The following is a 25,858-nucleotide window of genomic DNA, read 5'->3' as shown; positions in this document are numbered from 1 at the left end:
CACCCTACGGAAGCCTAGAAGAGGCATTTCATATTGCATTGTGTCATAATAGAAGTCTATGCTGACCATGGCCGTGGTGCATGCCGTCATAGAATTCAGTCACAGTCCGTGGTAGCGGGATTCTTTGATAACCCAAACGCCGGACTTGAAAACACAAGTTCGCTCATCACTATTGATGACCCATCCTGAGGATAGGCCTTCAGTATAGGAAACCAGACAACCCCTTTAAAGTGACACATATTTTAGGGCTGACCATGTATTATTTTAATTTTTTTCTGTAATTGGTACCGGGCACTGCTGCTGATGTTCTCTGACATGTTAGATGAAATTTAAAGGTGCAGTTTCCGCTGTGGCAACCCAGGATCGCAGAGTAGTGGTGACCCCATAGAAATTAAAGACATCGCTGCGCCAGTCGCAAGAAATCCAGAAGTGTTGGACCAGTGTCTCCTTGTAGCCGTAACCCTTAATGCATTATAGAATACATTGTAGCAGATAGGTGCAAGGGGGCAGCTTTGGATTACACTGCCGGAGGATGAAAAAAAGAACGCCTGGAAAATGTATCGCCATTGAGCTGAGAACTCCTGTAGCGATCATTAGTACCAAGGCAGAACCTCCTTTCATCACTGAACACAATCAGAATTTGCTGGAACGCCTACTTCTTTCCTGCATGGAGCAGACGCACAGGAATGGGGCTCCATTAGTCCCCGTGGCCGTTCCCATCTGGTATTCATGGAGAGAACATTGACCAGTTTTCGGTATTTCCAGTCCTATTGCCTTTTTTGACTCGGGAGACGTGGTGTTCCAACAAGAGAACGCCGCCACACACTGCCCGGACCACACAACCTGCTCTTCAGGGTCTCGGCAGCTCCCCTGGACCGCTCGATCACCAGATCTCTCCCCCGTGGATAATATCTGGGACTGGATGGGGCGAGGGATCTCCGACAACCACCTTGTCTGAACTACAACTCCAAGGTGTAAGAGCTTGTAATGACCACAGGAGGATCTCCAGCGTCTGTACGACCGCTAACTAGTATTAATGTGACCTCAACGTATGCCCTGCCTATAACCCAAAATATAGGGGCACCACCTTGGTTGTGTGATCATTGATCCAGCACCTCTAGCCGCTTATACTTCGCCAGTCTTCGCTCAATCGCATTACGTTTTCCGGGTCTTCTTCCACTGGTGTATTTACTACCATAAAAGCTAGACTTGGGGCATCTAAATTTGAGGCTTTGGGTCTGGAGTGAGCCCTTATTTTCTACTTGGGGAAGGGCATTTGCATTTCATTTACTGGAAACCTCATTGCTGAAAAGCTTGTCTTTTGTCAGATATTTGGGAGCTGCCCGTGATGCCTCCTGTGATTTCTCCTGGGTTGGGGCTTGGGTGGCACAGGGTGGTTTATGGCACTCGCTGCTGATACTGACCAAGCTGCTGACAGTAAAGTTTTACTTACTTTTTATTGTATGCTCTAGGGCTGGGATCACTGTGTTGCAATGGACATGTGCCTTGGAGAAATATTCGGGGATTTTCATTAAAGGGCCGGTAGCTCTTAAACAGGAAGCGTACTGTTAACAGTAAGCGGGGTGTAGATTTCGGTGGAAAATGTAGAAATCGCCTTCTTTGGTAAGCAGACGTGACCCGGGTGCTGGGGGTCCAAAAAGCTAATTATTGTATCTGTATGGATTTAAGATCATTGTCAGTGCTTATTAACCCTAAGGCCCCTTTCACACGGGCGAGTTTTCCCGCACGGGCACAATGCGGGAGGTGAACGCATTGCACCCGCACTGAATCCGGACCCATTCATTTCTATGGGGCTGTGCACATGAGCGGTGATTTTCACGCATCACTTGTGCGTTGCGTGAAAATCACAGCATGCTCTATATTGTGCGTTTTTCACGCAACGCAGGCCCCGTAGAAGTGAATGGGGCTGCGTGAAAATCACAAGCATCCAGAAGCAAGTGCGGATGCGGTGCGATTTTTCACGCATGGTCGCTAGGATGAAAGTTTATTCACTGTATTATTAAAATAATAGCATTCTTTAATACAGAATGCTTAGTAGAAGGTCAATTGAGGGTTAAAAAAAAATTAAAAATTTACTCACCTCCTCCAATTGATCGCGTAGCTGCCGGTCTCCTGTTCTTTCTTCAGGACCTGTCAAAGGACCTGTGGTGATGTCACTGAGCTCATCACATGATACATCACCATGGTGATGGACCATGTGATGAGCTCAGTGACGTCACCACAGGTCCTTTGACAGGTCCGCGATCAATTGGAGGAGGTGAGATTTTTATTTTATTTTTTTAACCCTCAATTGACCACCTACTAAGCATTCTGTATTAAAGAATGCTATTATTTTCCCTTATAACCATGTTATAAGGGAAAATAATAAAATTTACAGAATACTGGACCCAAACCCGAACTTCTGTGAAGAAGTCCAGGTTCGGGTCTGGGTACCAAACATGCCGATTTTTCTCACGCGCATGCAAAACGCATTAAAACGCTTTGCACTTGCGGGAAAAAAATCACGCATTTTCCCGCAACGGCCACGCATCGCCCGTGTGAAACCAACCTAAGGGTACATTTACACGACCGTATTATTTTTTCCGCATCCAATCCGCATTTTGCGGAATAGAAGCGGACCCATTCATTCCTATGGGTGAATAAAATGTGCGGACAACATTCAGTATGTTGTCCGCATTTCTATTCCGCAAAAATATGAAGCATGTCCTACTATTGTCCGTACAGATCGGTCCGCAGCACCATTCAAGTCAATGGATCCGCAAATTGCGGATGACATACGGAATGGTTTCCATATATCATCCGTTTTTTGCGGATCCGTTTCCGTATTTTTGAAAGCCTTAAAAAAATTCCTTCCATTTTTTGCGGATCGTAAAAAATTGAAGACATACGGAAGTCATTTGTCCGCAAAATCGGAAAGGATTACGCACGGTCGTGTAAATGTACCCTATAGGAGAATACTTCTGTAATGGGGTGTCCATGTAACATACTGCGTCCTTGTAAATATAGATGCAAGAGGTACCCATAGATTTCTGGGGGTCATACATGTGGCCTGTATGGAAGCACACGGGGTCCCTAGCAGTATAGAGCCATAGGCACTCTATGTGCTGCCATATGGCGATACCATACAATAATGTACTTCTATTATTAGATTTTTCTTTTTACGAGCAGGGGTAATCCATTAATGGTGCAGGAAAGTCAAATTCCCCCTGTCCTCCCTGCAGTCTCTCAGCAGACATTGGCTGCTGTACGACATCTTGTGCCTATAGGCAGTGTACAGGCTCCTCTATTGGTCCCCGCAACGCCGCGGCTGCTTCTCCCCTTGCGCAGATGAAAACACCCGGTGTCTGGCGGGAGCAGCCAATGGCAGACGGGGACGAGCCTTCCTAGCGTCACCCCGCGATACTAGGGATGCTCGTCCCCGTGCCTGCCTGCCATTGGCTGCTTCCCCCCAACACCGGATGTTTTGATCCGCGTAAGCGAAGAAGCTGCAGGACCAGGAGCGGCGCAGGAAGCCAGGTAAGTATATTCATTGTGAGGGCCCGGCATATGGGGGGCATTTAATAGTCTTGATAACCCCTTTAAGGGAAGTCAGCGCTTGCACAGAAAAACAGCTGAACGGCGGGGGTGCCTGGTGTCAGAGCCCCGCCAATCTCATATTGATGACCTAGCCTGAGGAGAGGTCATCAATAAAAAATCCCGGAAAACCCATTTAATGTCTCTATGTCCTTATAGAATTTAACTAAGTGAACAATTCCTTTAAGGCTTCCAACTCGTATTAATCTGTATTTCCTGTAATTTTATTTCGGATCTGCTCTGCCACTGGTGCCAATGATCCAGTCCAGGGAATGCAAACTAAAGCATGGATCCCATGATGTTTCCATGGAAAATAGAGGCACATTTTTTTTCTGCCACGACCACCACTTCGAATTTTGGGAGTTTCTTCTTCCCATTTCCTATGTTGCCCGATCCTTGATCTGACCGACCTTCGTGGACCAAGTCCCATTTTCTTCTCCTCTGAGGGCAGCTGTACCGTCAACACGTGCCCAAGTAGTTTCAGACTTGATCTTGTCACTTGGTGACATCTTATAGACTCGGGGCTTGGATCGTATGAGTCAGTGCGATTCCACTGGAGTGGGCAGTGTTTGACTACTTACTCAGAGTATTTTCGCTTGTGAGTAGAGCAGGCCTGGATCTATGTGAAGAAAGTGGGCTGCAGCCAAATTTCTGAGCTCAGAAAGACGTAGGTGGCGGCTGAATAGTCTCTACACACGTGTCGTGAATTTTTGGGAAAAAACCTTCTAAGAGAAAGCTTGGAGTCCTGATAACTCTTCTGTTTGGTAGTAAACTGTTGTATTTTTTCATTTTTTTTTTATGTAGGAGAATTGTTATTTTCCTTGCTTTTTTATATATTTTTTTTTTTCTCTCAAAATTTGCTGAATTTCAAGGTGGATTATAATCTTATAATCTGCTCATATTTCTTGGTTCTTTTTGCTGGGGATTTCCCTTCTCGGAAAACTATGTGCGCATATTTTTTTATATTTTTTTTTTTTAAGGTCACACGGAAAAGCCTCTTCCCTAACCTTTTTACTTATATAATCCTTGTCCTACAAAAAAAACAGTACCCCTTCCTGTTTCACATTCTTAGGCTGCATTCACACGTCCGTGGTGTGTTGCGGACCCGCAATTTGCGGGTCCGCAACACACCAGCCCGTCACCCCCATAGAAATGCCTATTCTTGTCCGCAAGCTGCGGACAAGAATAGGACATGCTCTATCTTTTTGCGGAGTTGCGGACCTAAAGATCGGGGCCGCGCACCGCAAATGCGGATGCGGACAGCACACCGTGTGCTGTCCGCATTCATTCCGTCCCCAAAGAGAATGAATGGGTCCTCACCCGTTCCGCAAAATTGCGGAACGGATGCGGACACATTCTGCGGACGTGTGAATGGAGCCTTAAGAGTTCAGTAAACTTTAGTAAAGACTGACACCCAAATAGATCAATAGGTAAATGGGAATGACTGGGGATGTACAGGGACGAGCACTTTTAACTAAGGATGAGCGAACTTCTGTTTTCAAGTTCGGCGTACAAGGTTCGGGTTATCTAAGAATTCCGTTACCACGGACCATAACTTATATGATGGAGACCTTTGGAGGATTGAAATCAATATCTACGTCAATACTTACACCCTAATCGGTCTAAATAGTGGGAGACATACAGTGGGTATAAAAAGTCTACACACCCCTGTTAAATGAGACAAAGATAAATTATTTCAGAACTTTTTCCACCTTTAATGTGACCTATAAACTGCACAACTCAATTGAAAAACAAACTGAAATATTTTAGGTGGAGGGAAGAAAACTAAAAAAACTAAAATAATGTGGTTGCATAAGTCTGAACACCCTCTTATAACTGGGGATGTAGCTGTGTTCAGAATTAAGCAATCACATTCAGAATCCTGTTAGATAGGAGTCAGCAAACACCGGCCGTCATGTAAAGTGCCTCTGATTAACCCCAGATAAAGCTCAGCTGCTCTAGTTGGTCTTTCCTGAAATTTTCTTAGTCGCATCTCACAGCAGAAGTCATGGTCCACAGAGAGCTTCCAGAGCATCAGAGTGATCTCATTGTTAGAAGGTATCAGTCTGGAGAAGGGGACAAAAGAATGTCCAAGGCATTAGATCTACCATGGAACACAGTGGAGACCGTCATCATCAAGTGGAGAAAATATGGCACAACAGTGACATTACCAAGAACTGGACGTCCCTCCAAAATTGATGAAAAGACGAGAAGAAAACTGGTCTGGGAGGCGACCAAGAGGCCGACAGCAACATTAAAGGAGCTGCAGGAATATCTGGCAAGTACTGGCTGTGTGGTCCATGTGACAACAATCTCCTATATTCTTCATATGTCTGGGCTATGAAAGCCTTTTCTTACCAAGAAAAACATCCAAGCCAGGCTACATTTTGCAAAAACACATCTGAAGTCTCCCAAAAGCATGTGGGAAAAGGTGTTATGGTCTGATGAAACCAAGGTGGAACTTTTTGGCCATAATTCCAAAAGATATGGTTGGCCCAAAAACAACACTGCACATCACCAGAAGAACCGCATCCCCACAGTGAAGCATGGCGGTGGCAGCATCATGCCAAGGGGCTGGTCTTCTTCAGCTGGAACTGGGGCCTTAGTTAAGCTAGAGGGAATTATGAACAGTTCCAAATACCAGTCAATATTGGCAGAAAACCTTCAGGCTTCTGCTAGAAAGCTGAACATGAAGAGGAACTTCATCTTTCAGCATGACAACGACCCAAAGCATTCATCCAAATCAACAAAATAATGGCTTTACCAGAAGAAGAGTAAAGTTTTGGAATGGCCCAGCCAGAGCCCAGACCTGAATCCGATTGAAAATCTGTGGGGTGATCTGAAGAGGGCTGTGCCCAGGAGATGCCCCGCAATCTGACAGATTTGGAGGGTTTTTGAAGAGTGGGCAAATCTTGCCAAGTCAAAATGTGCCATGCTGATAGACTCCTACCCAAAGAGACTGAGTGCTGGAAGAAAATCAAAAGGTGCTTCAACAAAGTATTAGTTTAAGGGTGTGTACACTTATGCAACCAGTTTGTTTTTCAAATGAGTTGTGCAGTTTATAGGTCAGATTGAAGGTGGAAAAAGTTCTGAAATGATTTATCTTTGTCTCATTTTTTGACATCACAGAAACCTGACATTTTAACAGGGGTGTGTAGACTTTTTATATCCACTGTAAGGCCTGTGACAACAATGCACGGCCCCCTCCGAGCTGGAGGGGACATGTAGTCATTGGGTTCATTCGGTAGTGCAGCCTCAGGCTTTGGACCTTTAACTTCCGCTGATCACAGAAGTCCGATATCTACAAACCGTTCTCACATTTGTAACGGATGCTGAAGGGTCCCTTTTTATGTGTGTATTCAGATGGGGATTCTCTGAGAGTTGTCGCCCCAGTCCAGCAGTCTGTGGAAAAGCTGGGTGACAACAGTGTGACACCAGAGAGCTCCCGGGAGCTCCTTAGCTTTCGCAGAGCCCTGAATGATAAATCTGGCGACACATCCTTCGTCTTATTACTACTGAGCTAGGTAGATCAGGACATAGAAAAGCTGGGTGACAGCCCTAGTAGTAGTCTCCTTAAAGGGGTTCACTGGGAATTAAGAAAATAAATTACTTAAATATTACTTTAGTATCAATATATTCCCAAATACCTTTTATTAGCTATAATGGTTCATTTTGTCGAGAGAGCAATCATTAGGAGAAATAAAATGGCCGCCATCCAATAGTACACACAACGCCTGTCCTAAGCACACAGGAGGACAAGTTACTTCAGAACACTGAGATAAAGAGCTGCCTCATCCTCCTCTCTGCTCTGCTTGTCAAGGATTATGATCCTGAATACAGCTGATAAGATCTTCAGCTGAATCTCTGTAGGAATGGAGTGCATGAGGAGACATAAAGTACAGACTGTGGTTAATCCTACTAGTACACACAAAACCTGTCCTATTTACACAAGAGGACAGGTTAAAGAGCTGCGCCATCTTCCTCTCGTACTTGTCAGGGATTAAGTCATTCCGTTATGCATTCCCTCATAGAACTGTGTTATAGTCCGTGGTAATGGAATCCATAATGCAGTTCACCTTTTACCAGTAAACGAAGCGTGAACGAACTTCTAAATATGAAATTCGCTCACACCTCAGCTGCTGCAGAACCTCGTAATACACACCTCAGCTGCTGCAGAACCTCATAATGCACACCTCAGCTGCTGCAGCACCTCATAATGCACACCTCAGCTGCTGCAGCACCTCATAATGCACACCTCAGCTGCTGCAGCACCTCATAATGCACACCTCAGCTGCTGCAGCACCTCAGCTGCTGCAGCACCTCATAATGCACACCTCAGCTGCTGCAGCACCTCATAATGCACACCTCAGCTGCTGCAGCACCTCATAATGCACACCTCAGCTGCTGCAGAACCTCATAATGCACACCTCATCTGTCGCGGAACATCACAATATATGCCTCAGGTGCAAGTTGCTACAAAGAGCGCCATATACAGTATTTAAAAAAAATACAAATAAATGTCAGCGCATATATCAGTACGCAGTGTATTCGGCGCTGTCTTCATTGCTCGGGGTTGGGTAACTCCAGGTTCCTGGTCTCCTCTGCCTAATGATGTAGTACTGATGGTTATCATCACTTTTTTACAAGAAGCACAAATTATCTGTGAAAAGTCCGGCCATCGATAACCGTAAACGAGATATGACAGGAATGCTGCTATTCCGAGAAGCAGACAATGCGCCGCCCTCTCCTGCTTGCTGACTGTCTCCAGTGACCATGCAATGCGCCGCCCTCTCCTGCTTGCTGACTGTCGCCAGTGACCGTGCAATGCGCCGCCCTCTCCTGCTTGCTGACTGTCGCCAGTGACCGTGCAATGCGCCGCCCTCTCCTGCTTGCTGACTGTCGCCAGTGACCGTGCAATGCGCCGCCCTCTCCTGCTTGCTGACTGTCGCCAGTGACCGTGCAATGCGCCGCCTCTCCTGCTTGCTGACTGTCGCCAGTGACCGTGCAATGCGCCGCCCTCTCCTGCTTGCTGACTGTCGCCAGTGACCGTGCACTCTGGTTTTAAGTGTTTTTGGTGACCCTCAAATCCTTTTACACTAAAGCTTTGTGAACGGTGCTGCTCCGACTTCCAGGACCCTCACCGATTCCAAAATCGGAGACCATGAGCTCCACATTGGGCAATTCCGCCCAGCGGCGCCCGAGTCTACCAGCAGGAATAGGTCTCGTGCGCGGCTGCTTCCTGGTTCGGTATAGAAAGGGTTTTTCCATTTTCATGTAAATGAAGCGTAATTGTTGTAAAAAGAAAAGTTCTGCAACTTTCTAATCTACGTTGTGTTTCGATTCCTCACTTGTCTCCAGATCGGGGTCGGCTTTCGTTGAACGGGAACATTTGTGTTTGCATCCTGAAGCTTAAAGGGGGGTTTCCGGGACATAAATGTTGATGACCTATCATTAGGATAGATCATCAATAGATCCATGTGTGTGTGTGGGGGGGGGGGGGTGTCTTACTCCCTGCACCCCGCCGGTCATCTGCTTGGATGGACTGCAGCACCGCTGGGCCATTTCATAGTATACTGGGCAGTGCGCCATTCATTGCTGCAGCTCAGTCCATTCGCTTGAAGGTCATGTGACTGATGGAGGGGTCGATGAAGAAGCCGCAGAGCTCCTCCGAGCACCATAGCTGGTCGGCGAGAGTGCCAGGAGACAGACCCCCACGATTAGGAAATTGATACCTGGAGGATTGAGGATCATTTCTGATATCTAACTATCCCGAGACCCCTTTAAGGCTGGGTTCTGATCCATCTGAAGAACAGTCAGGAAAACGGATCCTGTACAAAAAAAATGACCCTGAGCATCCATTATGCACATTTTGCATCTGTTTTAGCCATTTCCACCTGTTTGTTTTTTTTTAGACGGAGAAAAAAGTCCTGCGTGCCAAAAAAAACTGATCTCAGGCGGAAATGACTAAAATGGATGCAAAATGTGCATAACAGATGCCTAAAATATAGGATCCGTTTTTTTTGTTTTTTTTCTGTTCTTCTGACGGATCAGAAGAATGGAAACTGAAACGGTGATGGGAACTCTAAAAGGCTACTTTCACACTGGCGTTTCCGTCATGGATCTGCACAGACGGATCCGTTCAGATAATACAACCGCATGCATCTGTTCAGAACGGATCCCTTTGTATTATCTTTAACTTAGCCGAGACGGATCCGTCTTGAACACCGTTGAAAGTCAATGGAGGACGGATCCGTTTTCTATTGTGTCAGTGAAAACGGATCCGTCCCCATTGACTTACATTGTGTGCCAGGACGGATCCGTTTGACTCAGTTTCATCAAGCGGACAGCAAAACGCTGCAAGCAGCCTCCAGAGCGGAATGGAGACGGATCGGAGGCAAACTGATGCATTCTGAGCGGATCCTTTTCCATTCAGAATGCATTAGGGCAAAACGGATCTGTTTTGGACCGCTGAGCCCTGAACGGATCTCACAAACGGAAAGCCAAAACGCCAGTGTGACAGTAGCCTTAAATCTGCACAGACCTAATGCATCTCAGAGCTGAGGAGTTGTTGCAACAATCGTCCGTGGGCTCTGGGGGCTGATACATGTTATCTGCAGTGATACATTGTAACAAACGATCAGCACTGGAGAGACCTTTTCTGCAGATGTTCACATCTCCAGTGATTTAATTTTGTTAGTCTGTTCCGTCAGAGGAACAGACTAGCGGAGTTACCATATCCGGCATGGCAGTATGCCACCGCTGGATCCCCATTGATTATAATTGGATCTGAGGAGGATCCGGACGTTTTCCGGAATAAATGCTGGCTTTTGGACGAACAACATGTAGCTGTATTTGTCCAGCCAAAAACCAGCATTTATGCCAGAAAGCGGCTGGGGGGGTGGGGGGAATCTGTATCCAGTAGACAAATTGTCGGAGATGTGAACCTTCTCATAGTGGCTATAATTATGTTCCCAATAATGTCCCCCACCCCCATGCCAAGAAAAAAAAAAAAAAAAAACCTCCTCATCCACATGCATGTGGACACCTGCTCCTTACTAGAGCCAGCAGGACCTGACTCTCCCAGCGTGGTGACATCACGTCAGGTCCTGCTGCCTCCAATGAAGAGAAAGTGTCCCCATGCATGTGGATGAGTGTTCATTTTTTATTTTTTTTATTTATTTATTTTGTATTTCATTTGTTGGCATGAGTGTGGGGGACATTAGCGAGGAGGATGAATATGGCCACTATGAGAAGATGATGTATTATTTGAGTTTTTTTTTTTTTTTTCCAATAGCATACATTTTTTTATAAATGTCTGTTAGACAGGTTCACTTGATTTCAATGGAGTCCAGCCATGTGAATAGCCCCATAGACTTTAATTGGCTCTGAAAACGGCCACGTGACGGCCCTTAAAAAAAGCGGATGTTGCGCTGCCTATTTTTCACTTGTCCTGTGAATGTAGCCTATGTATGTATGCTGCTCTCCACTGACAGCAAGCAGAGAGTTTGACAACGGTGACATAGTCGAACGCACTGTCATAAAAAGACCCCCCTCAAATCTCATTTTGGTCGCTTGTATTTTTTTCACATCGACCTTGCAGAAAGGGAAAGTGACGTAATGTCCTGGCCGATAGTCGGGCCCCTGCAGATTATTCTTCATAATAGCCAAGAAAAAAAGACACAAAGGCGGCAGAGCGCCCGCGCTATTCTAGTATTCACAGTGGGCGTGCAAACTGCTGCAGTGTTTGGATTTTGGGGGCGAGAGGGCGGCTCTTCCAGGACTGGATGATTTCGGGGTTGTCAGGGTGATGTTCTAAAGGTATAATTGATTATAATTAACGCAAGTCAAAGCCGAGGACGTGTCCTGGGGATTTCTTTCCTATAAATCTCCTTTTACTTAGAAAGACTTGGCTATTATGGTATGAAGGAGCAAGAAGTGAAATCTAGGGAGTTGTCTTATGAGCGACTGCACAGATCCTCGTATTGTGCAAGTGTCCTGCTGACTGGTTCAGCAGCCGTGTGGACGCTGAGTTGCAGATGGCTCCTGCTTTTAGGGCTTGTGTAGACGGCAGAGGTGGCGGCGTGCACAGTGCCTGCGCTTCCGTACTACGGTTCTGTCGGCACTCGCGGGGCTGCGGTATGGTGCCCCGGAGATATTCTACCGTGGAGCCCCAGCCTAAGGCGCAATGAGAACAGCTCTATATTGAGGCATCTTCCAAGGGTCAACCTTGGACTCGTGGCACAGATTGCTCTGCAAATCGTATATTTTTCGACACGTATTTTGCCGTATGCCCGTAGGTGCGGTATTGTGACCCTTGTGCAACCCGAGGCTTGTAGGGGAGCCGTAATACATCTATATTCATGAGGCTTCCAAGTGGGAATGCAAAGGATGTCATAAATGTGTGTAAGATGAGATTGCCCCTCTTGAAAACTGCATTGACTCGTAATAGACTTACTGTAGGGAATTGCTAATAATGCAATTCCCTAATGTGCAGCGGCGATCAGACAATGATTATGTACGAAGGAATCTGCATTAAAACATATGTTTTAAAAATCCTTTGCTTGACAGTTGCCACCGGCCAGCTTTGCAGCTCCTTTTGGCCACTAGGGGAGCTGTTCTATTGGCTGCAATTTCAGGAAATTTCAGCCAAACGACAGATTTGTTGGATTTGATGAACTGCTGTAGATACAAATAAGAGTTGTCATGTAGGAGGAAGAAGCGCCCAGAGCGAGTGCAATTCTGCCTTTTAGCCAAAAACTGCTATTTGCATCTCCAGGCTTTTGCTGGTCACACTGCGCAAATCATCCTGGTCGGCCTCCAGCTGGGCAGTGGGCCAATCCCTGACTGTAAATACCTTATTATTGTGCAAGTTTGAAAAGAAAAAAGGATTTTACTTTCAGTTTAATACAGAAAAAAACAAAAAACGTCTTTAAGTCATTGAACATTACACAGAAAAGTGTTTGAAACTTTCCGCAGGGGAAGTGCTATTTACACGGACTCGAGGATGTCTCTGCAGTCTCTGGTGCAGGTAATCCCCTCGGCATCACATATACTACAGCAGCCGCAGGAGGAAGAGGACGTCAGTTGTGCACGCTGCAGGGGACTTGGAGGTTGTATAGGATTTCAGATGCTTGCACTTGTGGAATAACAGAAATTTGGAAAGTGGTGACTTACCCCCTGGGTGTAGGTGAAGGTTTTCTGGGATCTGAGTGAACGGATGTTCGCAGCAAATCCAAAAATGGCTGTTATATTCTGTGTCTGGTGAGTAGGATTGCATGGTATATCTACAGTATATCAGCAGAATAGTGAGTGCAGCTCTGGAGTATAATACAGGATGTAACTCAGGATCAGTACAGGATAAGTAATGTATATACACAGTGACTGCACCAGCAGAATAGTGAGTGCTGCTCTGGAGTATAATACAGGATGTAAGTCAGGATCAGTACAGGATAAGTAATGTATGTACACAGTGACTGCACCAGCAGAATAGTCAGTGCTGCTCTGGAGTATAATACAGGATGTAACTCAGGATCAGTACAGGATAAGTAATGTAATGTATGTACACAGTGACTCCACCAGCAGAATAGTGAGTGCAGCTCTGGAGTACAATACAGGAGGTAACTCAGGATCAGTACAGGATAAGTAATGTAATGTATATACACAGTGACTGCACCAGCAGAATAGTGAGTGCAGCTCTGGAGTATAATACAGGATGTAACTCAGGATCAGTACAGGATAAGTAATGTATGTACACAGTGACTGCACCAGCAGAATAGTGAGTGCAGCTCTGGAGTATTATACAGGATGTAACTCAGGATCAGTACAGGATAAGTAATGTATGTACACAGTGACTGCACCAGCAGAATAGTGAGTGCAGCTCTGGAGTATAATACAGGATGTAACTCAGGATCAGTACAGGATAAGTAATGTATGTACACAGTGACTTCACCAGCAGAATAGTGAGTGCAGCTCTGGAGTATAATACAGGATGTAACTCCGGATCAGTACAGGATAAGTAATGTAATGTATGTACACAGTGACTTCACCAGCAGAATAGTGAGTGCAGCTCTGGGGTATAATACAGTATGTAACTCAGGTTCAGTACAGGATAAGTAATGTATATACACAGTGACTGCACCAGCAGAATAGTGAGTGCTGCTCTGGAGTATAATACAGGATGTAACTCAGGATCAGTACAGGATAAGTAATGTATGTACACAGTGACTGCACCAGCAGAATAGTGAGTGCAGCTCTGGAGTATAATACAGGATATAACTCAGGATCAGTACAGGATAAGTAATGTATGTACACAGTGACTCCACCAGCAGAATAGTGAGTGCAGCTTTGAAGTATGATACAAGATATAACACAACACTTCTGGGACTTGTGGTTCTAGGGTGGCTTCATCCAGCCTCCATTTCTCTGCTCTTTTACCTTGCGTTGCACTTTCATAGAATTGGCTAAAGGTACATTTTTTTAGCTGACAGTGATTTTTCTCGCTCGTACGGAGCCGCACAGCACATTGAGGTTTCTATTAATATATTGTAGAAGAAAAAGCCCCTTTCAGATGATGGAAAATATTTTATCATGGCTGCCTCCATGTGTAGCCGGAACCTGGTCTTGCATTGTCTTCGCAGTTTATTTTCCAGTTTGACTTTTAATGCTCCAGACAATAGTTTTAGGAGGGGAATTCAGATAAAATGTGACCTTACAAGCCAGGGCAGTACCATAGAGGCAACCATTGGGGCCGCCATGGGGCCCCTGGACTGAAGCTGGCTCATCCCGATGGCAAAGAGACCTCCCCCTCCTCTCCAGGGGGCGCTAGCGAGAAGACACGCGTGGCGGCACATCTGGGTTAGGTCTCGTTCACACAAACGTGTGATGCCCGTTGCCGTATTGCGGACCGCATTTGCGGATCCGCAATACATGGGCACCGTTCCGTTGCCATTCTGCATCACGGATGCAGACCCATTCATTTTAATGGGTCCGCAAATCCGGAATTGCGGAACGGAACACTACAGAAGCACTACGGAGTGCTTTTTGGGGTTCCATTCCGTTCTTCTGCGCCACAAAAAGATAGAACTTGCTCTAGCTTTTTGTAGAACGAAAGGATCGCGGACCCATTCAAGTGAATAGGTCTGCCATCCCCATGCGCCTGCCCCACGGACGGTGCCCGTGCATTGTGGAACACAATTTGCGGTCCACAGCACCGTTGTGCATTGTGCGGCGACAGATAGGAGATCCGACAACAGACGCCGCTGATGTCGGATCTTTCCCCTGCACAGCTGGAGGCGCGGGCCTCGTCATAGATTTGGAATATCCTCTAGCAGGCCGTCTGCCATGCCGAAATCTAGTGCAGCCTCCTAGCTGGCATGAATGAAGATAAGTATGCCCTGCCCCCTGGCCCCGCTCCCTCCCTGCCCTCACAACGTACCCTTTTCGGAAAGTGGCATGAGCAGTGTGGAAACGGCAACAAAATTTTGTCGTAGTGGCGGTTTTATACCATGGGGTAATAATAAATAATCCTCTACATTTTTATGTAGATTTCAACTTTTTGGAGTAAACCTGAAACACTTTCAGGGCAGGATTGGATGTGTCTGTGTGATCTCACTGCAGACAGTTAGGCCTCTTGCACACCGTGGGGCAGCCGCAGCAGATCGCGGAGCCATTCACTATAATGGGTCCACGATCCGGCCGTTCCGCAAAAAGATAGGACATGTTCTATCTGTTTGCGGAAAGGAAGTACGGGACGAAACCCCACGGAAGCACTCTGTAATGCTTCTGTAGGGTTCCGTTCCGTGCTTCCATTCCGAACCATTCGACATCTCTGGATTTGCGGACCCATTGAAGTGAATGGGTCCACACTTGGAATGGTGCCCGTGTATTGCAGATCCCCAAATGCGGTCAGCAATACGGCCACGGAGCGCACAAGTCCGTGTGCAATATGACTTAACCTCCAAAGACTTGTCTTTTTTCTATAGATATATAATTTTTCTTTGTTGTTGTTTTTTTGCTTTTTATATTTTCTGTTTGTTCTTTGCTTTTTGTTATATTTCAGTTTTTTTTATGTTCTTTCTTTGTATTACCGGTAGCTTTTTTTGTTGTTTTTGTTGCCTTTTGTTATATTCTTGTTTTATAGTCTATTTTTATTATTGTTTTTTTCTGTTTTTGTTATAGTATTTCTTTGTTATTCTTAGTTTTCTTTTTTCTTTTTTTGTTCTTTTTTTTTTTTGCTCTTTTTTGCTTTTGTGCAGATTAATTATAGTCTTTATACTAACAAGAATTTGGAAGACGTTTCTCATAATAAATACAGAACATGGGCTCTCCCTCAAGAAACATGAGAATAAATTGTCTTGTAACTTTGCATATAGCCCTTTGCCCTGCTGGTTTTGTGCATGATAAAACTAGTTTATACTCCCTGACAACAACAAAAAATGCAACCAGATTGAAATTTTGGATTGCTGCAAAACTCGTCATGTATTTATGTCTGAGGCAGATATGTAAATGATTACATTACTTATCCTGTACTGATCCTGAGTTACATCCTGTATTATACCCCAGAGCTGCACTCACTATTCTGCTGGTGCAGTCACTGTGTACATACATTACTTATCCTGTACTGATCCTGAGTTACATCCTGTATTATACTCCAGAGCTGCACTCACTGTTCTGCTGGTGCAGTCACTGTGTACATACATTACTGATCCTGTACTGATCCTGAGTTACATCCTGTATTATACTCCAGAGCTGCACTCACTGTTCTGCTGGTGCAGTCACTGTGTACATACATTACTTATCCTGTACTGATCCTGAGTTACATCCTGTATTATACTCCAGAGCTGCACTCACTATTCTGCTGGTGCAGTCACTGTGTACATACATTACTGATCCTGTACTGATCCTGAGTTACATCCTGTATTATACTCCAGAGCTGCACTCACTATTCTGCTGGTGGAGTCACTGCGTACATACATTACTTATCCTGTACTGATCCTGAGTTACATCCTGTATTATTCTCCAGAGCTGCACTCACTATTCTGCTGGTGCAGTCACTGTGTACATACATTACTTATCCTGTACTGATCCTGAGTTACATCCTGTATTATACTCCAGAGCTGCACTCACTATTCTGCTGGTGGAGTCACTGTGTACATACATTACTTATCCTGTACTGATCCTGAGTTACATCCTGTATTATACTCCAGAGCTGCACTCACTATTCTGCTGGTGGAGTCACTGTGTACATACATTACTTATCCTGTACTGATCCTGAGTTACATCCTGTATTATACTCCAGAGCTGCACTCACTGTTCTGCTGGTGCAGTCACTGTGTACATACATTACTGATCCTGTACTGATCCTGAGTTACATCCTGTATTATACTCCAGAGCTGCACTCACTGTTCTGCTGGTGCAGTCACTGTGTACATACATTACTTATCCTGTACTGATCCTGAGTTACATCCTGTATTATACTCCAGAGCTGCACTCACTATTCTGCTGGTGCAGTCACTGTGTACATACATTACTGATCCTGTACTGATCCTGAGTTACATCCTGTATTATACTCCAGAGCTGCACTCACTATTCTGCTGGTGGAGTCACTGTGTACATACATTACTTATCCTGTACTGATCCTGAGTTACATCCTGTATTATTCTCCAGAGCTGCACTCACTATTCTGCTGGTGCAGTCACTGTGTACATACATTACATTACTGATCCTAAGTCACATCCTGTATTATACCCCAGAGCTGCACTCACTATTCTGCTGGTGGAGTCACTGTGTACATCATTGCTTATATTGTGCCACAAAAATTCATATCATCCTCAAATTCAGATCTCTGTAAATTTGGGGCTTCCCATGTTCGGTCACAGAATTCCAGTGAAAGTCATTCATGGGAAGCCCCGTACAATCATGTTCTGGTAAATGACTGGATTTGTTCTTTCATTGTTTTCAAAGGAAGTTTAGAATCAGAATTGCAGCCGGAATGTTGGTGTCAGGAGCGCACAGCCCTGGACGGAGGAGAGGATGATGATGAATGGATTGTTGTGTTAGCGCTAGGACGCCACCTACTGTATAGTTAAGAGGGTTTTCTAAGATTTTATAACTGATGACCTATCCTCTGGATTATAAAGTCTAGGCAAACCCCTTTAAATATAAAGCTGTGCATATGGAAGTATTATGTGACATATTCTGATAACCGCTATTTTTGCAATTTGCAGTTTTTTTGGGGGCTATACTAGTGCTGTGCTCCAGGAGAAGACTGGAAACTTAGGCACCTGGTCTGGGATTAGTAGAGTTAATTTTCCCTTGGAATGCAGCAATATAATGTATGTACACAGTGACTCCACCAGCAGAATAGTGAGTGCAGCTCTGGAGTATAATACAGGATGTAACTCAGGATCAGTACAGGATAAGTAATGTATGTACACAGTGACTGCACCAGCAGAATAGTGAGTGCAGCTCTGGAGTATAATACAGGATGTAACTCAGGATCAGTACAGGATAAGTAATGTATGTATACAGTGACTGCACCAGCAGAACAGTGAGTGCTGCTCTGGAGTATAATACAGGATGTAACTCAGGATCAGTACAGGATAAGTAATGTAATGTATGTACACAGTGACTGCACCAGCAGAATAGTGAGCGCAGCTCTGCAGGATAGGACAGGATGTAAGTCTATAATATAATGCCCATACTGAAATCTGTAAACTTGTGAGATTCTGTGTGAGTTAGTTTTTTTTCTATTCCCTTAGGCTACTTTCACACTCGCGTTTGGTGCAGATCCGTTCATAACGTGTCTTGAACACCATTGAAAGTCAGTGGGGGATGGGTCCGTTTTCTATTGTGTCAGTGTAAACGGATCCGTTTGGCTCTGTTTCGTCAGACGGACACCAATACGCTGCAAGCAGCCTACAAAGCGGAACGGAAGCAAACTGATGCATTCTGAGCGGATCCTTATCCATTCAGAATGCATTATGGCAAAACCTGATCCGTTTTGGACGCTTGTGAGATCCCTGAACGGATCTCAAACGAAACCAAAACGCCAGTGTGAAAGTAGCCTTAGCTGTAAGATCCTTGGGGACTTCCCAACTAACTTTGTGACTACTGAGGAAAAAACCAAATATACGATGTCTAAGATGACTTTGGAATGAGAAGGGCTTATATCGCCGAGGTGTCGGTGCTTATTTCTGGGTGTTGCACCAAGCAGAAACTTATTACTGATGACTGAGAGGATGCGAGTGTGCGTGCGAGTGTGTGTGCGTGCGAGTGTGTGTGCGTGCACGCCCTGCAAGCCTGAGAGAGGGTCGGCATTAGTGAACGTAACACACACAAAAAATTATCATTATTGGCATTCTATAATGATTAGGCTCCATTTACACGTCCGCAACATGTTTTGTGGATCCACAGAGCCGCAAAACACGGAAAGCCGCAATGTGCGTTCCGCATTTTGCAGACCGCACATTTCCCTAATAGAATATGCCTGTTCTATTTTTTAGTGGACCCGGAAGTGCGGATCCGCAATTCCGTGTCCATGCAGCACATCGTGCTGCCCCATAGGAATGAATTAGTGCGCAATTCCATTCCGTAAAATGCGGAACGAAATTGCGGACCTGTGAATAGAGCCTTATACTGGTGATTCTGTGTGTATTATTAGGCTTCCAGTTCCCAGTACTCGGGAAACACTTCCTAAGGGCTTGTTCACACAAACGTATGGGTTCCGTTCCATGCATTGCGGCCGAACGTTCGTGAGTCCTCCGGGACTGATCCAGATCCATTCAACTTGAATGGGTCTGCATCCCTCCGTTCCGCAAAAAGATAGGATATGTCCTATCTTTGTACGGAATCCCGCAGAAGCACTCCGTGGTGCTCCCATGGGTTTCTGTTCCGTGCTTCCAATCCGCATCTCCGGATTTGTGGACTCATTCAAGCGAATGGGTCCGCATCCATGATGCGGCATGCACACGGTACGGTGTCCGTTTATTGCTGATCCGCAATACGGCAACGGAACCCATATGTTTGTGTGAAATTTGAGCGTCATCTGCATTTTCAATCATTTTCGTTATGTTTGACGCCAAACGGTCGTAAGGCAGCAGCTGTCTGCAGCAGGAGCCTCTGTCTTCTGCCGTGTCTGAAAGAAGGTATAAGAAGGGACTGGCGCCCATTGGGGTGTATCAAGATGTCTTCGTCACCTGCAGATTTGGAGTTGTCACCCATGAATAATATATTGCATCGTTACCGTCCCGTGGTCTCTCCCATCAGTATGTGGTGCCGCTCACACCCAAAAATGCCTCTCTTTAGACTGGGGGTGCGCTCACGCATGTTTGTTATTTATTTATTTTCCCTCCAGGAATTGCTTGGTGTTTTTGCTCAGTTCCTTCCTGGAATGAACCCTTTGTGGAGTTTACCTCGTAAATGTTATACTTTGTATTTCCCCCTTTCAACATAACGTCTGCCTGTTTTGCATTGATGAGCATCCCGCCCTCCCGTTAGTACACGTAGGCTTTTAAGTTTTCCGTTTTTTCATCATCACTCAGCTTTCCCAGGCTTCCGAGCAGCAGACTGCAGCATTTCACCCGCTTAATGACCGCAGACTTTTGTATGAAGAAAACCAGACATAGCGGTGTGATACATTGATACATTCCTCCCGCAGCGAATCCGTTTCTGTCAGTGTTTGAGGAGATTCTTGTTTTCTCGCTGCTTTAGTCCTGCTCACAACTGTAGGTTTGTTCCAACGTATCAGTGTAGATTATTGCTATCATTCTTAGGTCTTGAAGGAAAGAGATTTGTGCTGCTGGAGAGGACTTTGCCCAGCTCTATATCACTGGCAGAATGCAGAGTCCGTATTGATAAGTGTCAGCCCCCAATGCAACGAGCATTTCTTAGTGTCATTTCAGAACTATCTATATACACTGCCCGTCCCCAAAAAAAGTTACGACTCCCGACCAAAAATATTTCGTTGGACCGCCTCTAGCTTTGATTGCGGCACGCATTCGCTGTGGCATTGTTTCGATAAGCTTCTGCAATGTCACAAGATTTATTTCCATCCAGCGTTGCATTAATTTTCCCCCAAGATCTTGCACTGATGATGGTAGAGTCTGACCGCTGCGCAAAGCCTTCTCCAGCACATCCTAAAGATTCTCAATGGGGCTCAGGTCTGGACTCTGGTGGCCAATCCATGTGTGACAATGATGTCTCCTGCTCCCTGAACCACTCTTTCACAATTTGAGCCAAACGTTTAAGAGATCGCCGATCACCATCATTCAGGATTTTTTCCCGCCACATTTCTTCCTCGAATACGATGGGTCCCCACTATTCTTCCGGTTTGTAATAATGCTTTGGACAGTTCTTAACCCAATTTTAGTAGTTTCCGCAATCTCCTTGGATGTTTTCTCTGCTTGATGCATGCCAATGATTCGACCCTTCTCAAACAGACTAACATCTTTTCCACGACCACGAGATGTGTCTTTCGACATGGTTGTTTAAGAAATGAGAAGCAACTCATTGCACCAGTCGGGGTTAAATAACTTATTGCCTGATGAAAGATAATCTCCCAGCAGTAATTATCCAATAGGAGGCTCAGAACTATTTGCTTAGTTAAATCAGGTGGCGACTTTTTTTTTTGGACAGGCAGTGTAACTATCTATATCATGCAAAGATGGAGCATTTCTAAACTTGAGTGTACTGTCATGTGACAAAAGCAATTGAAAAAGTTAATCAAAAGTTACTTGCCCTTGTTTACTTATTGGGCATCTGTCAGCAGTTTTGTACCTATGACACTGGATGACCTGTTACATGTGCACTTGGCAGCTGAAGGAGTCTGTGTTGGTCCCGTGTTCATATGTGTCCGCATTGCTGAGAAAAATTATGTTTTAATATATGCAAATGCTTTCTACAGAAATGTTTTATTTTGTGCCATTCGTATTTTTACGGTATTTCAATGACATTCTCTATTCAGAAATATTACAAAATTATGTAAAATAATCTGATGATATAGACATAATATAGTCGTAATAAAAGTGTGTGTTTTCATTCACTTCACCTGCTTAGTGTACATACAATTGTGTCAGTTTTGGTCTTTAAATGTGATTTATATATATATTTATTTTTAACTTTTTTGCATTAGCAATCTTTTCCCTATTGCCCACATTCATCTCCTGTGGAATCTATTTTTACTGCGTTCACACTGTATTTCTGAGTCAGACTGTACAGAAATATGCTGCCTCAGTTGTAAAAATGTCAAAAGGGGAAAAATAATGAAAATGGCGAGGCGTGGTTACAGCGGCGAGGCGTGATCACAGCGGCGATATGACTCCTCACGGCCGGACTGGTGGCTGTCACTATACGGGGCCCGTACGAGGAGGCGGCCTGCGGGGTGATCGCACTACGGTGACATTTTCACAGCGTTGACAAAACTTGTGCACACGGAAAGATGAGTAGGTTTAAGCTTTACAGTCTTACACAGAAGCTGGTAGCGTCACGCTGGCTCATTCAATTCAAGACTTACCTCATTCTGACCGTGACGAAAGACTAGACGGCACACGGCCAAATTCCTCGGGAGGCGACATGAAAGGGGGGATAGTGCAGCTGAAATCGCGTATCCTATGAGGCTTGGGTGGTGCCTAGGATACGTTATCTATACCTGCAGTATCTCTACGGTTTTATTATATGACCAGAGGAAGCAACCTACCTGGTGTATGTTCTGTACGAGGGCATCCTCACTCCTGTACGGTGCATGGTGCTTTAATTCCTTTTGACAACTGCATCCCGATGACCAGATAGTTTAAACTTTGCATGGTTCCTACCCCTTTTAAATCCTTCAATTTTACGGGCAAAATTCGTCATTTATCTCTTCTGTACGTTAAAGTGGTTGTGCCAAGTTATCCTTTATGTACAGGAATAGGGGATAGCCATCATTGGTGGGGGGTCTCATTGCCGGGACACCCACCGAACCGGTCAACGGTCCAATTTCCCGATGTGAATGGAGTGTCAGGTTGAGCATGTACATTCACTTTCTATAGAACTGCTGGAGAGTGACGTGCCCTCTACTCTGGCAGTCCTATAGAGCAGTGTTTCCCAACCAGCGTGCCTCCAGCTGTTGCAAAACTACAACTCCCAGCATGTCCGGGCAGCCTTTGGTTGTGCGGGCATGCTGGGAGTTGTAGTTTTGCAACAGCTGGAGGCACACTGGTTGGGAAACACTGCTATAGAGAATGGAAGGGTGCATGCCTGGCCTGCTACTCCACCAGGACGGGGACATGGGACTCCCATTCTTGAGATCGTGGGGGGGTCCCATCGGTTGGAAGTCTGCTCGGGATGTCCATGCGTTAATGCCTCTTTTCTCTTCCCTCTTCCAGAATTTAGCTGTCATATCATGGATGCCAGCAAAAAGATAGACTTACAAACACTACAGCAGAGAAGCAACCCCGACCGCAGCCTCGCCACCACCATCTACGTACCGGAGCAAGGAGGATACAAGGAAAAGTTTCTGAAGCAGGTGGAAGAGAAGTACAAGTGTGAGAAGTGCAGGCTCGTCTTGTGTAACCCCCGGCAGACAGAATGTGGTCACCGATACTGTGAGACCTGCATGAACTCATTACTAAGGTGAGCGACCACCGCCGACTGAGCGCTGGGGCGTAGCTATAGGGGGTGCAGAGGTAGCAGTCGCTACCGGGCCCAGGAGCCTGAGGGGCCCAGAGACCCTTGTGCTATATAAGACGACACTGGTATTATAGAAAGTACATGCTGGTCAAGTTACACCTCTGGCTGAAGGGAAGGGGTTAGGTCAAGAATTTGGATTGAGGGGGATGCTGTTTCAATTTTTGCCTCAGGTGGCACGAAGGCTATGTGCTTCCCTGTCCCTTGCCACAAAGTAGGGGCCCAAGCTGAACTATTGCACCAGAGCCCATGAGCCTTTAGCTACACACCTGCTCACAGCAGTTGTCAGTCTTCCCCACACAATATCATCGAGGTATGGCTTGCTGTAAAGCATCATGGTCTATGATATTGTTATGGGGGTCAAAGAAAATTGACTGTATATGACCGGTCTGTTACCTTGTTTAAGTCCCTCAATGCCTAAGGGCATTGATATTTAAGTCTCTGAAACCCCTTTGAATTATAACATGGCATAAACTAGGTGCATGGACATCATGTACTTGTATGCCCCGGTTTTGGAGCAGGTTTTTCATACAGGTTTTTCAGGTCTGTATCCCTTAAGGTCTCTCTTGGAAAGTAAGAAGCCCGATCACATTAATCTCCTTCGTTGTTCTGCCTTTTTTAATTTATATTTTTTTATTAATTTGATCTTTTTGATGTTTTTGGCCCCCAGCTCCTCCAATCCACAATGTATGGCTTGTGAAGAAATTATTATTAAAGATAAGGTAAGAACTTTTATTCTCTTTTTTATTTTTTTCAAATTTTCTTTTGAAATCCATGAAACGATGATGTCCAGACAAAGCCAGAACAAAGCAGGGGGTGGGAGGATGGGTGGGAGAGAGTCTCGCTGTAAGTTAGGAAATCGGTATGAGCTATGTCTTAGACTAGGTCCACACATGCAGTAAAGAGATCAGCAGGGGAAAAGCTGGCCGGGGTTCCTCGTATCTGGCTTAGCCGTATAGGGCCGTGTATCGCTGGAGCCCATTGTCTATAATGGGTTCTGGTAGGGATTCGTCTGGTTTTCATCATGAGCGCTGGGTTTCAGCCAGATCAAAACCCGGCGCTCATGCCGAAACCGGACAGATGTCATTACAGTCAATGGGTCTGGTTGTGAACAGCAGTATCCGGCTATGCCAAATACGTTGAACCCTTGACAGTCTGTTCCTGGGTTGGATAGCTTCACCCTATCTATGGAACTAGCTTCCAACTGGTGGTCGTGGTCGAACTTGGTTCCACTAGATATGTCTTTGGACCCTCCAAAGTCTGTGAATGAGATCATGTACAATATCTTTGCCCAACAGTTAGCCATAGGCTTTACAGTTGGTGTTGAGCAAACTTGTGTTTTAAGTTCGGCGTCGGGTTTTGGAAGAATTCCATTATGGATTCTAAATTCTGTTATGGTCTGTGGTAGCGGAATCCATAACAGGATTCTTCGATAACCTGAACTTTAGATGCCAAACCTAAAACACAAGTTCGCTCAACACTACTTACAGTCTCATATAAGCATGTTTATAAAACTTGTCTATCCATGTGATGATCTTGGGCCAGCTTCACTTACTACAATCGTTTTATAGAGCTCCTCTGTCCAACCGGCGGAGATGGACAATCTTGACTCTACTAGATATTTCTATAGATCTGCTCTGTCCATTTGGTGACCATAGGCCCTCTTAACTCCTTTAGAATAGGTTATAGAGCTCTTCTGGCCAACTGTTAGACATGGGTCCTCTTGGGTCTGCTAGTCATGACTTGTAGAACTGTCCCAAATTCCCCCCCCGCAAAAAGTCCATGGGCCATCTTCAATGTTCTGTGATAGTAGCATTTTCCAGCCTGTACCCATGGAAGCTTTTGGCTCTGCTAGACACGTTTATACATCTGCTTTGTTCTTGTGGTGGCACAGGCCATCTTTGTTCTATTAGACCTTTTTTATGAGATTGTCCTGTCCAACCAGAGGTGTTGAACGGTCTTCGTTCTACTAGAAAAGTTAACAGAGCAGCATTTTCCCCAGCATTTGATCGTGGACAATTCTGACTCTAGTGGAGTTTTTATAATCCTTGTGGAATTATAGGAGATTTCCCAAAAAGACTAATTAAATTCACATCCAGCAAAGCAAGTTGATGTGGTTATCTTGAACAAGCTGATTCTCTCACTTATGGTCATGGACAGTTGACCACATTCCTCCAACACCGAAAGTTCTGAAGGCCCATGAGTCTTCTTGCTAAATGGCTAGATAGAAGGAGAGGAAGGGATATGATAATTATTGCTTCATTACGTGAATTCCTTCATGCAGTTATCATTGTTACAATGCTGGTTAATGAGGTTGCATGGCTTCCGATATAATGTGGGAAAGTTTTCTTGTGCAACATGATCACTATTTACACGACTGAAGGATTGCATCAATGTCCTCTTTGTCAGTGACACATTTGTTCCACCTGGTTTCTTGCTGCTGATGCTAATCTCTTTAAAGCAGCAGTCTACCTACCATAGGGGCCTATGACATTGGCATTGTGTGCACATGGGTACTAGTGACCAACCGCGCCTCAAAAGTGCAGATTATAATTTCCTTCTGTTGGGAATAGGACGTTTAGATGGTGTCCTCTCTCCTCAC

At 45.2% G+C, this 25,858-nt stretch overlaps 1 protein-coding gene across 7 annotated transcripts in view; it reads left to right on the top strand.

Annotated features, from left to right (window-relative positions):
- LOC122922119 (TNF receptor-associated factor 3-like) overlaps positions 1-25,858 on the top strand; it is a 107,804-nt gene that overhangs the window by 51,208 nt on the left and 30,738 nt on the right. For 4 of the 7 annotated variants that reach the window (XM_044272602.1, XM_044272605.1, XM_044272599.1 and 1 more), the window contains 2 exons: positions 22,956-23,202; positions 23,927-23,978. In XM_044272602.1, the coding sequence (XP_044128537.1) occupies positions 22,973-23,202; positions 23,927-23,978 (282 nt within the window). In that variant the 5' untranslated portion in view covers positions 22,956-22,972. Of the gene's footprint in view, positions 1-12,603; positions 12,623-12,676; positions 12,856-21,974; positions 22,035-22,955; positions 23,203-23,926; positions 23,979-25,858 lie in introns of those variants that run through there. The other 3 variants (XM_044272603.1, XM_044272600.1, XM_044272598.1) reach the window with 3 other exon arrangements.

Source organism: Bufo gargarizans, chromosome 11 (assembly GCF_014858855.1).
Source record: "Bufo gargarizans isolate SCDJY-AF-19 chromosome 11, ASM1485885v1, whole genome shotgun sequence".
Classification (NCBI taxonomy): Eukaryota; Metazoa; Chordata; class Amphibia; order Anura; family Bufonidae; genus Bufo; species Bufo gargarizans.
The sequence above is the reverse complement of the archived record's forward strand: the minus strand, read 5'-3'. Positions and strand labels throughout refer to the sequence as shown.